Source organism: Trichinella spiralis, assembly GCF_000181795.1.
Source record: "Trichinella spiralis strain ISS 195 chromosome Unknown Scfld5, whole genome shotgun sequence".
Taxonomy (NCBI): domain Eukaryota; kingdom Metazoa; phylum Nematoda; class Enoplea; order Trichinellida; family Trichinellidae; genus Trichinella; species Trichinella spiralis.
The window spans coordinates 3,176,793-3,190,500 of record NW_003526944.1 but is presented as its reverse complement, the minus strand read 5'-3'; the positions used below and the strand labels follow the sequence as shown (position 1 = coordinate 3,190,500).

Sequence of the window (13,708 nt, the reverse complement as noted above, 5' to 3'; positions counted from 1 at the left end):
AATGCAACGTTATGAATCAATGATTGATTGATTGCTTGTTTGTTTACTTTTTCTAAGTGTATGCCTATTAAAATTCACATGCTGATGTATTTATTATTTATCCTTTAAATGCGATCAACAAACTGTGTTTTCGAAACCGTTATCAGTTGATTTTTGACAATTCTAATTGTGTATATGAAAAAAATGATCATAAACATATCATAATACATTCATTCCAAAATTATTCTATACAGCATAAGCGTAGGTAAACACTGAGCAAGCAGTTGGTAACAGTAACATAATATCAATAATCTCAATTCAGCAGCATTATTATTAAAAAATAAACAAAGAAAGATTTCATAAACCAGCAAAAATGTACTCTGCAGAAAAATATTCTAAAATTGTGTGAAACAATTTATCTATTTTCTTTCATCATTGCATCTCAGCTTTACTTTTTCCAAATTATTCGGCTGAAAACAATCACTGTACAGAAAGACAAATAAAATGTCTTATGTAAACTTTATCAGATACCAACCAGTTGAGTTGGTAAATCTTTTTACCCGTTCAAGCTGTACCCGTACTTCAAGTACAAAATCAAAGGATACAAAGGACAAATCAAGGAAATAACATAAATTATTCGATGAGGATGAGATTCGAACTCACGCGGGGAAACCCCAATGGATTAGCAGTCCATCGCCTTAACCACTCGGCCACCTCATCTCATCATTGCATTTATCACTATAACATTTTATTATTATTATTATTATTATTATATCTTTATTACATCATTATGAAAAAATCTATCAGATGAGAGAGAATTAACGGGTCGAATGCGCAATCTTATTTGCTTTATTCCGGCAATGCTTTATTAACTTTCAACGAAATCATAATAACTTTCAGCAGTTAGAAAAGTTTATCTTAATGTTTCTATGCAAATACGCCATAACTGAGCCAAAAAGAATTTACATCATATTACAGGCAAAGTCAGATTACTCTACATTGAATATTTTGACTATTAATAATTCCTTGAACTTGACCGACTTTTCAAAATGCCATCTTCATAGTTATTCACAATCTTCATAGTAATCTGTGGAAAGAACAGCGGTTAACAAGCGCGATAAAGTCTCCTCTTCAACATCATCAATGGTAAAATAGTGAGTCAGTCATTTTCACAATTATACTAACCAACGTTCTATGTAGGTATCACTACAGACAATATGTTAGTTGCAAATTAATGGATTTCAGTTTTTCCGACTAACATTCAGATCAGCTTCACGGCCTAGATATATAATAATATTTATATAATCAACTATCCATACTAATGCACATTTCGTTGCGCTACGTAGCAACATTGTTCAAATCTCATTTTATAAAATGGGATTTATGTAAAAAATATTGTGTTGCAATAAATTATTAATTTGAAAAATAGTAAATTTCATTGTACGCTAATTCTAAATCGTAATCATTGAATACAGTAGCTCAAATAAAACATCTAAATTTTATGTAGCTTGAATTATATAAATAGCAGTCAAGTACAAATTTCATGTTCTTCTCTCTCAACAAGGAGCATCCTTATTTCGGGAACCATTGACAGTGTCGAAATAAATTTCAATCAGAGCCACTTGAGCAACTCAGACAATTAAAAGCACAACAAGTCGTATGCGTGACTATTAAAGATTTTATTTTTTTTGTCATTACCGTTAGCATCCAAATTTGGTAGCTGATTTACTACAGCAAAATCTCCAAAACTACGCTACTAGGAATTGTGTGAAAATGTGGCAATAGATTTTGCATTTTTTTTAATTCGTCTATATCACTTGTTTGAAAGATTTTCGAATAGAAATCAAAATTTCATGGAATAAATAGATTTTGCTGTTTTGGGTGCTGAAAAACGTTGTTTCGCAATATTTGCATTTTCCTACCAACTTCGATTCATATGGATAGAGTAAATTGTTTTGAAATGTTTCATGAAAAAGAACCGTGAGTTTTTGCAATAAATGGCTCCTAAACTTAGCACATTGCCCATGTTAATACACAAAGAATTCGCCAATCTGAAATTCTCATTATACGCAACTAGCATGCGTGAGTTTCCCCAAATAAAACACCTTGTGTATATTAGTAAAGGAATCATTTAACATTTGATGCCTCGCACGATATTTTTTGCATTTCTGCGATCAAATTTCCCTCCATTTATAGCCAATTTTGATTAATTTGATCGAAGGTGTTTCCAATCGGCATGATCTTGACATAGAACATCCGACAATACTAACTTTATATTAATTTATCTATTTATAATGTACCGTTGGAAGAATTTCCAACGATAATTTGCTTTCACTTTGAAAAATACCTGATTGTCCAATTGTAAGCTTTTCCTAACTTTTATTTGTTAAAAACTATCATTTTCGCATTACTATGTTGTTCATCATCTTTATTATTCAATTTGCTTACAATGATATGAAAAGTTTTTTTTTTCAACAATTTAAAATTTCAAAATTTCATCGAAATTCTCATTTTTTATGTTATTCTGGTTGGTTTTTTGTACAATAGTCCTCCATCCGTGTTTGTCGTTGAATGCCGTGCTTTGCAATGCTTTAGCGTTGCGCAGGGCTTTATATGCATTGCACTTATTAATTAACGTGGCATGGTTACGTTATCAATAGCGTAGCGCTTGTTTGCTTGATTAACGTGGCTAGTTCATGCCTGGGCAAAGCGTTGGAAGAGCACTGCTGAGCTATGAATTGTACGTTTAATGTTTAGAGCGGGAGTGGTGAATATTCACAAAAACACGCATAAAATGAAGCTGATATGAGTCATTGGTTTTCTTGTAATTACTAATCGTTCAATACATGAAATGAAAACTACATCTCAGTAATTTGCCCATAAATGATTTGCGCTGCATATCTTAGAAGAGCTGGATACTGCTTTTTCAGTTTTCCATTTTTTAATCCAAAAAATTACAAGCGTACTATAATTGTCTTGTATATCATCAAATAAGTTCATTAAATAATGCAGATTTCGAAATTGTTATTTTTTATGTTACTCTGTCTGGTTTTTTGTACAATAACCCTTTATCCGTCTTGGTCGTTGAATGCCGTGCTTTGCTATGCTTTAGCATTGCGCGGGTCTTTATATGCATTGCGCGTATTAATTAACGTGGCATGGTTGCGTTATCAATAACGCAGTTAATTCCATTAATTCGCTTGCGGTGTACGGGCCTAGTCAATGCATTTACTTTACTGCTGCAGTGTTTATAATTGTACTTTCAATGGTAACATGACATTTTCCCTTTTCCCCAACAATTCGAGAATTTCTAATGTATAATGTTTATATATATATATATATGTGGTTTCTTTTTATTTGATTTTCGTTTGATTGCATTCATTCCTCATATCTTTTGAATGGTTACTTTGTGTTAATAAAATATTTCCCTGGCCATGAGTAGCGCATTATGATAAAAATATTATTTTTATGCGACGTGTTGTATCTTGATTATTTTGATTAAAATACTATTAATGTTTGCGGCAATGTTTCCGTTTTCCTTTTTACGATTCACAGCTGCATTTTAATTTTATCACTTGTTTGTTTGTGCTTTAGGTTTATTTTAGGTATGGAATTCTTTTGAATTCATCTTTTTCGGAATTGTATTTCTTTTGAAATGCGCTTCTTGCATTTGTTCCTCATATTAGATTCTCATACGTTCATCTCCCAGAGCAAAAACGCTGCGTTGCTCTGGATAGTTGAACGTTAATATTCATAACATTGTGACAATGATTTTTCATCTTTGAAGTAGATTGGAAATTTTTGTGTAATTTAATAAAAATGTTTTTCATACTGTTGCCATTTTCTAATAAAACGTTTTTAGAAAGTAATTAAAAAATTACTGGCACATTTCGAAACCAAATAAGTGTTTTGCTGATGAATGCCATTCTTGAACTCATTGTTCAGCATTCCTCAACTCTAGAATACAAATGCTAACTGTACACTCTCAATAAACGTAAAATATGCATGTAGTTCTTTTTCAAAAAACTGCAGCTCAGGCAAAATTGACTTCATCGTTTGAATCAGATCGACATCTACTGAACATTTTCATTTTCGATTTCAATTGTAATTTTAACATTATTCAAGCACCCAGAGGAAATTTCTGACAATTTCATAGGTATTTAAGAATGGAATAATGACAATCCGAAGTTCAAATGTAAAATATTACGTCATCATCATAGCTTTACCTAATTATATCAGTAATAACTTCATATATATCATTATTTGCTTCCACAGAATGCTACGTCAAAACCATGCACGTTCTTCTTAATGAGCAATTAGTACACTTTATCATAATGTTTCTATACCGTTACGCTAAAACTGAGCAAAAATGAATTCACATCACCCAAGGCAATGTCATATTATTCTATTTCCTTGAAATTCAAATACTTTTGACAATGTCATCTTCACGCTTATTCATAGTCTTCATAGTAAACAGCGTAAAGAACGTCCCACAAGAAGTGCAATAAAATCTCCTCTTCAGTATAATCGATGGTTAAAAGGTAAGTGATTTTTACAGTTATACTAACGTTCTATGTAGGTATCACAGCAGACAATATGTTGGTTGCAAATTAATACACAAAGAATTCGCCAATCTGAAATTCTCATTATACGCAACTAGCATGCGTGAGTTTCCCCAAATGGAACACCTTGTGTATATTAGTAAAGGAATCATTTAACATTTGATGCCTCGCATGATATTTTTTGCATTTCTGCGATCAAATTTCCCTCCATTTATAGGCCATTTTGATTAATTTGATCGAAGGTGTTTCCAATCGGCATGATCTTGACATAGAACATCCGACAATACTAACTTTATATTAATTTATCTATTTAAAATGTACCATTGGAAGAATTTCCAACGATATTTTGCTTTCACTTTGAAAAATACCTGATTGTCCTATTATATGCTTTTCATATCTTTTATTTGTTAAAAACTATCATTGCACGCATTACTATGTGGTTCATCATCTTTACTGATCAATCAGCTTAGCAATGATATGAAAAGTATGATTCTTTGAGTATATTTTCGCTTTCCAACACTCCTGGCATACCGCTTATGAAAATGCATTGAAAATGGAATAGTTTGCGTAAACCTTAATTGGAAATGCAATAAAAATAAATTAATTAACAATCCATCACAAGTGAACTTATAGATACAATGAATTAGCCAAGCTGCCAAGCAAATTTAACATTTATAGAAGAGAGAAAGTGAATATTGCGTCAGAATTGCATTCTCCTGTCATAATTTTCGCTAATATCTATTTGAGAAGAGTAGTCAAACAAAGAAATTACGCTTAAAAAAATTTGAAATTTTAAGCATTCTGTAACAAAAAACGAAAGTCAGGAACAAATTTAGTTTGAAAGAGATACTTCTGTTCGCTCGATTATTTGAACATTGGTGATAAATTTTCACAAATTCATGTATCTTGCATATTTATTTAACTGTATATTTTATGTCTTTTCTTTTCAATCGTTTTAGCATATCTTCGCTGTTTGCGAAAAAAGTTCAGAAAGTTTTTCTCATAATTTCTTCCTCTTTTAAATGGTGGATGTTTGCAATGATAAATAATAGTGTTATGGAGAGTTTCAGGTGAAACTGTTCTGCATTTTTTGAATAAATGGCTATTGAAGTTAAGGCATTGCGCCTAAGTTAATACATAGGGAAGTTGCCACTTATAACTTTCTCGAAACGAAACTGGGATGCGTGATTTTTATCTAGCGTAGCAGTTTTGACATTTGCGTAAAGAATGCAATCAAACTACGCTGCCTTTTGCAATATATTACTTGTTTGAGCAATCCATTTTTTCTTCATTTATACTCTGTTTTGATAAATTTATTGATGTTCTTTCAGAACTAACTGAAATGGAATTCGTTCAACATACTTATTTCTTATTTATTTATCTTTTTATTATGCTTGATTGAAATGAATTTTCAACATTATCTTCCTTTAACATGCATTAATGCCTGAATGTCATAACGTATGCCTTGCATGTCTCTCTTTGTTCAAAAACTAATTATTTCATTTAATTCCATGTAGTACATGGTATTTATTATTCAATTTGCGTTTCATTGATACCAAACATGTCCCCCTTTGAATAGTATTTCGCTTTTTAACTGTAGCTATGTGCCTCATGTGACAATGTGGTTTTAATGTGGTACCTTGCTATGGCAGTTGTATAAAATTGAAATAAAAGTAATTAAATTAAATATTTATCACAAATAAATGCCCGCTTCCATAGTATTTTTGTCAACCATTTGATATTCTTTAAAGTTCTGCAAAAATATTGCTACGAAAGAGCGACAAATTATTCATTGCATTTGAAAACATTGAAAGCAGTACTGGGGAGAATAAACGTGCACACATATTGAAGAATAAGCAATCGCTGATATTTTGAGAAATTTTATAACAAAACTGGTTTCAAAGTTTCACATTTATGAAAGGAATAAATGCAATATTGCATCAAATTTGCATTCTCATTTCTTCATTTTGATTAATTCTCATTTCAGAAGCGCAATTATTCTTAGAATTTACTTTTGAAAAATTTTAAGCTTACGGATTCTGTAAGCGGAAAAGAAAATTCAGGAACAAATTTTGTTTGGAAATAATTCCCTTCGCTTGATTCTTCGAAAATATGAAATAAATCTTTACAAAATCATTTTTCATGCATATTTGTTTAACTGTATGTTTTATTTCTATTATTTTCATTCCCACTAATGTCGCATTTTTCTTCCTTCGCTGTTTTGCGAAAAAGGTCCAGCAAGTTTTTCACAAAATTTCTTCTTTGTTATCTGTCTCTCTTTGTTCAAAAACTAATCATTTCATTGAATACCATGTAGTACATGATATTTATTATTCAATTAGCGTTTCATTGATACCAAGCATGTCCCTCTTTGAATTGTATTTCGCTTTTTGACTGTAGCTATGCGCCTCATGTGACAATGTGATTTTAATGTGGTACCTTGCTATGGAAGTTGCATAAAACTGAAATAAAAGTAATTAAATTAAATATTTATCACAACTAAATGCCCGTTTCCATAGTATTTTTGTCAACCATTTGATATTCACTTTAAAGTTCTGTAAAAATAATGAAATGTTGCTAGGAAATTTGAAATGAAAATTTGTTATTGCATTTGTTATAATTGATAGCAGTAGCCCCTGGAATAAATGCTCATAAATTTTCTATAATATCTAATCAATGATTTTTTGAGAAATTTATAAAACAACTGGTTTCAAAATTTGACATTTATGAAAGGAATAAATGCGATATTGCAACAAATTTGCATTTCCATCTCTTTATTTACTTATTATATTTATTTGAATATATTTATATTTGATATATAATATATTTTATAGTATATTTATATTTTATTGCGTTTGTTTATATTTAGAAATTACCACTTCAGAAGCGCCATTAATCGAAGAAATTACGTTTGAAAATTTTGAAGATTTAAGATGCTGTACATGATAAAGAAAAGTCAGGAAGAAATTTTATTTGATTGATATGATTTTTTCGCTGAAATTTTTAAATGCATTGTAATAAATTTTTTACAAAATGACTTTCCTTGCATTTTTATTTATTGTCTATATATTATAATTCTTTTGTTTTCTTTTCCACCAATGTTCCATTTTATTTCAAATTTTAAGTCAATATCTCACCAAATACTACACAAGCAATTTTGAGGCAAAATTTGTTGTTGTTTTCTAAATTTTTCCAATTAATTGATATGATTTTGAGAGTAAATCGTTTTATGGATCTATTAGTAAATGCCTTGGACTATTTTTGCCTCTGCTGTTTTTTGGCGAACGGTTGAAGCCTTTTTTTCTTAATTTATACTTTTGTTGTTGAGTTGTTTTTCACATCGTTGAATGATACTGTTATTCAGGGTTTCATGAGAAAATGCCCATTGTTTTTGCAATAAATATGTAGTAAATGTGAGGCATTGTCTATCTTAATCTATACTATTCTGCTGCTTTCTTGAAACAGAATCAGTATGCGTGATTTTTAGTATATGCAACATCATGGCATTTGAGTAAATTGTGTATTCAAAATGAGCAGCGCAGTGCAATATTTTACGTGTTTGATCAATCTAATTTTCCTTCTTTAACATTCATGAAGAATACACTTAAAAATAAATTTATCTATATCGTATTATATTACATAAAGGACGAATACATACGAAGTAACTTTCATTATTAAAACCTTTAATGCCCAAGGTATCAATTTTGATACATAATGTTTTATGCAGCATAGCTATTCACTAAAACGTGCTTGTTAGCCATTCTTGTGTTTACGAGCTCTTGACACTGGTCTTAACAATATTTTATTGCCAATTTTCTTCTCATCTTTGTAGATTTTTTATAATGCACCCTACTGTACATGTAGATGAGATGAAAAAACATGAATTTGCATTTTGATGTATAAATTGAGAACTGAGCAGAAATTAAAAATAATAATTTTTTAATACTAAACCTTGATGTGAAGATGGTGCTAAAATTGACAGCAGTTTCCAAAGTTTTAAGGTGCTGAGTGCAGTTGCTTAGATTACCTGTATCAATTTTGATCCAATCTGCTTTAACGGAAAATGCACATTATATTTACTCCCCTCAACGCCCTCATAATTGCTTGGATTACGATTATCACTTTCCTCAGAAAACATAATATGTCTAAAACGCATATTAAAAAAAGACTGTTCCACAGAAAAAAATTTGTGTCTGAAGGGGTTAAAGAAATGTTCGATTGTAATGTAATGTAATGTAATGTAATTACGCTTTTAGGATTAACAGTGAATTGATTTTACCTAAGGCAATGTCATATGCTAATTCCGTCGACTTGACCCTGTATAAATTAGAAGAATTTCATCCTCATGGTTATTTAGTCTTTCAGTGTGTTGAGCAGCAGTCAAGAAGAGCGTTCTGCTCTTCTCTTCAATACTATCTTCAGAAACTGTTATTTCATTTCAGACCATCTATTCTTTACTGTTCATATATGCTTCACATAAAACAACCTGCTAATCACAAATGCTGTGCGACCAATATTGTGCAAGATGAATGTACTGAGAAATCCATCAGAATAATTGGTGAAATCTACTACTGCCCAGTACATTATCCAAAATTTTGTCGAATAGTTTATCCACAGTACCGGTTCCAATACTTATGTACAGCCTCATTGAATTCCCCAACAAATCTTCTTTCTAATGGTGAGTTACTGAAACCGAATTACCGTGTTAGTATTGATCACGTAACTTGTGGAAGTGTTTTAACGGTTTCCAACGTAACTGATGCTTTTTCTGTATGGTTGAACTTTAATTTTTGCACTTCATTAAATTTATTTTATCTTAGCCTGTAGGTCTTTAACGATATTCCTGCTAAAAACCATGAAATTTCTATTTTTTTTACTAACATTCATTCTATGCTTGGATGTAGGAGCAAAATTAATAATTTCCAGTAATGAGAGTTAAAAAAAGGAATTCATTTCAGAGATCCTTTAGAAATTGTATGTAATAAAATTTCATTTTCCGTTAACTGGTTCTTCCGCTTTTCTTTCAAAGATATCTATTATCCGCCTAAATATATGATGGTAATATAAAATATGACGTAGTATAAAGAATAACAATTTCAATTTTTTTACAACATACAACAATTACATTTGTTAATATAACAAATTGAACCAGTAATGCTAATGTACTAATTGAAATTGATGAAATGAATTTCCATACTATTTGCACTGTTCATCAGCTTACATGCCTTTAAGCAAAAGAACTCTGATTATAACAGACAAATTAATAAAACTACACTTATAATTTATGCTATTACGCTCTCACGCATCAAAAATAGGTTGTATATCCAAAGGCAACTTAACTTACTACCATACTATATGGCAGAATGCCGCCTTTGTGGTCACTTATTTAGTTTGACTTCATAATAGAAGGCTCGTAAATTTAATCACACTCTTGTATATCGTCTATAATTAAAATGTAAGTATTATTCGATAAGGTGCAGATATTCTATGCATGATTTGCCTAATATGACAAATAAATTTGGTTTTTCCGGTTTATTACTTACATTGAAATATTCCAATTTCCATGTTACTTTTGTTTTTTATAGTAACTGCAGACAAACAAGTATCATATTAATATAGCAATTACTTGATCCTTGAAACTACAACCCTTCAGCATTTTCTACATGCTTGAATTCATCTGCATATTATAAACAAGTAAGTGATACAATAAATATATGGTTATGTATTGCGGATTTGCATGTTTATCATCAGATAAACAAATATGCAGTATCCATGTTGTAAAAGATAACTGAAGACAAATAACAGTGCTTGATAATAATATTAAAATTCATAGGATTTGTTTTTAAATTTCTAATTCCTAATTACTTTTCCAGAGTGGGAATTGTTGGAAATGCATACATAGATCTGACAAAGGAAGAAAGACAATATGTAAGTAGAAGACATTCATTGTTCTATCTATATTTCAGTCATTTTAAAATTTTGAAAAATTTTACCAATACATGACATTCATGGTAAAAAATTAAAAGTGACTACTCCACTGCAAATAAATAATGGCATATATACAGCAACGCTGATATGGGAGGTGGGTGACTTGGGTGTCTTCATCATTGTGAAAATTTAATGGAACTCAAACTCATGTGAAAAGCCTCTTTTATTGTCAGTGTATCACAGAAGCACTAATCAGAAATAATAGACAATCCGGCGTTCACTAACAACCTAACTGTATCCAGATTTCTACGGCGATGACACCTCAAGATATAGATGTCATTGAAACGAAGAAGTTGTATTCACGTATTCATTCTCACAGAAAAATGCACCGGTTACTTACAGCACTATGGCCAAGTAACAAATGCGTTCGCAATCATGCAGTGTTTGGTTGCCGGTTTAATTTTGTCATTGGTCTCAGAAGTTGAAGATACAAAAAAGGCTTACAAAATGACACTGTTTGAGTTTGACCATTACTAAATCTTCTGATGTTGAAACCATTCACAACTGTTTTAAAATGATTCGAGAGGTCGGTTTGTTTTTCTAGTGAACCTTCAAAAGATCTATAGCGCTTTTAAAGCTTTCAACGAGAAACTGATTGCGTATGCTACGCTTAAGAACCAAAAATACGGCCACCTTGACACGCTGCATCAAACGAGATGCATATCGTGCAATATAATTCAGTTTTGACGTTTTTCATTCTTTACCGCCAATTTTTAGAGACTTTGTAGCAAATTATTGAGTGGAAAGATAGTAGCACTGCCTTTAAAGCAGAGCAATTACCAGTTTCATTATGTCGAGGCATTTTTGTTATTTTGTTGGCGATTCTTAACAAAGTGCATTCTTTAACCTTGCTGCTTTGATAACCTCACCGGAACTCTCGTGTTGATGCATTGCAACGTTGTGAAAAAATGAATTCTGCAAGAATAGTGGTCTAAATTAGAGGAGTGTTTTTGTGAGATTTGGGAAGCAGCTGAAAAGCTGTACGGGGATTTATATCCGCCCCTCCCTGTAATTTAAACGCCTCTCTATGTATATTTTACAAATATGAAGGAATATAATTATTTCTTTTTACAAAATTTTCAATACACACCTTCGTTTTGATTCCTAATCCATAATTAATTTTCTGCTGGTAAAGTGTTGTTCAGCCACAATAGATTCCACAAGAAAAGATATTTTATCTTGCGTCATACTCAACATCAGTAAGTACTGCTTATCATACCATTTCAAAGCACATTGAAATGTTTATAAGACTGCCAGGTACGTAAGAATAAGGAAATCAGAGAAAACAGCTCAGAGCAACATTTGTGCAGCAATATTATAAGCAAACGACTGCCTGAAGTTATGGGGGAAGACATAATAGTGATGGTGGTTTGGGGACGGATTTGGAAGAAAGGAGCTGAAATGGAGTTTGGAGAACAGGATTTCAGTCAGATTGCAGTTTATAAAGGGATCAGACAGGCAAGCTGGATAAAAAAACACGTCATAGTGACAGTCAACGGCAAGTGAGACAATAATCTGCACATGATGCAGTAGGCAGAGTTTGTTGGGAAAATAGATGCAAAATAGGGAAGCCGTGGAAAGAAAGTGAAGTCATGGCGGCTTCTGTAAAATTGTATTTGCTAATCATGTAACCTACTTTTAGTTGGGTTAACGCGGGAATATGAAGCATGGCAGAAAATCATCAGACGCCTCGTTGTGTGCAAATAAGCACAAACGGCAAAAAGCACAAGCGACATAAAAGTATATCAAGAATTCAGGCATGAATCACAAAGCAATTAATTAAAAGTACATGCAAATCTGCAGGTATTAACCTAACTGATGAAAGTTAACTTGACTGCACTACATCTTCAACCTTGTCAGTGAAACAAATACAAGTGTCATTTCAAATAAACGACGTAATTCCAACAGACAGTTTCATCTTACACGAGCACAGAATACAAAGCAAAAAATATAAACTACATTAAGCAAATAAAATGAGGAAAAGAAAAAGCATCTAATAATAAGAATTTAAAGTATAATTCATAAATGAAATTACTGAAAAATACTTAATGATAGAAAATACAGTACTGTACATTATTTGAATTGACAAATTAAGGATAAGAAGGTTACTAAGTAATACTAAGATTTCGAGATTACTAACACTAAGGTTACAAAGTTTTTACTGTTGAAGACGATAAATTTTTAAATTTTCAGTTGTTAAGCTTCAAATTTCATTTTAAACTAAGCAGGTCTATTACACTAAGCGCAGAGTGCTTTCTATTATGCAGGGCAGAAAAATACTGTTTTCATACAGAAGTTATTTATTTTTATTATCACTCTACATTGTTTTTGAAACTGAACACCATAAGGACATCAGATAAATCAAAATTTGTATATAGTGAATTTTGCTTGTCAGAGGGCGCAACCAATGTGCACACCCATTGTTTATATTATGTTGACATTAGGTTCTAATTCATTATTGTGTAGCATATTCAACTTACGTAAGTCGGCTTTTAACGTTGCATGCGCAGTGTCTGACATTTATGCAAATAGGGGCCGTTTGAAAATTGCCTTCATATTAGCCATTAACAAGGTATATTGACTTTGTAAACTAAAAGCAGCGTTGAACGACAATTGCCCAGTTCATTTGTGCATTATGCAATGGCGTAGGCATGTTCTTAGATATAGAAAATGTTATCTTTTCAAACAAAGGCGTGGTGCAGATTCAACTAAAATTAGCATGCAATTTCAATTTGTTTGCTTTTGAGCTTATGCGTGGCCCAAATAATGTTTGTTCAACGAAATGAAATACGTTTCATACTTGTTAATCATTGGAAATGAACTTTATGTAAATTTTCCGGAGGCTACTATTAGTTGCTCTAGAAATTCATTTCAAATGATTGTAGGCGAACGAGGTGCGGCGAATGAACAATGGCGCTTTCAATGCAATGACAGACGAAGAAGACCATTAAAAACGGCTTTGTTTTTTATTTATTATACAATATTTCATTAAATTAATTCTTCTACATTTAGATACAGAAGAATAGAAGATAAAAGAAGACATCCCAAAGACAAGGGTAAGTTAGGTAAGTATAATTCTTTGAGTTAGACTAATTAGTTAAACTTCACTGAGGAGTTCTTGAGTCTGTAATCTATATAAACTCGAGCTGTAAGTTATCGAGCATGATTGTTTGTTAATT

The 13,708-nt window shown here is 31.5% G+C and overlaps 1 protein-coding gene and 1 non-coding gene across 2 annotated transcripts; one reads left to right on the top strand and one right to left on the bottom strand.

Annotated features, from left to right (window-relative positions):
- Positions 1 to 617: 617 nt before the first annotated feature.
- On the bottom strand, positions 618 to 699 carry Tsp_04373. Its single transcript has one exon. It is a non-coding gene; the product is annotated as a tRNA-Ser (tRNA).
- An 8,129-nt stretch (positions 700 to 8,828) lies between these two features.
- Tsp_04372 (conserved hypothetical protein) lies at positions 8,829 to 13,480 on the top strand. Its single transcript, XM_003375138.1, has 6 exons — positions 8,829 to 8,905; positions 8,984 to 9,364; positions 10,415 to 10,469; positions 11,787 to 12,031; positions 12,996 to 13,101; positions 13,415 to 13,480. Exons 1-6 carry the CDS (start codon positions 8,829 to 8,831, stop codon positions 13,478 to 13,480), a joined length of 930 nt encoding a protein of 309 aa, XP_003375186.1.
- Positions 13,481 to 13,708: the final 228 nt, after the last annotated feature.

Coding starts and splice junctions, on each gene's coding strand:
- Tsp_04372 (XM_003375138.1), top strand. CDS start 8,829: ATGTCATATGCTAATTCCGTCGACTTGACCCTGTATAAATTAGAAGAA. Junction 8,906..8,983: donor CATGGTTATTTAGTCTTTCA/GTGTGTTGAGCA, acceptor ATTTCATTTCAG/ACCATCTATTCTTTACTGTT. Junction 10,470..11,786: donor CAAAGGAAGAAAGACAATAT/GTAAGTAGAAGA, acceptor TAAGACTGCCAG/GTACGTAAGAATAAGGAAAT.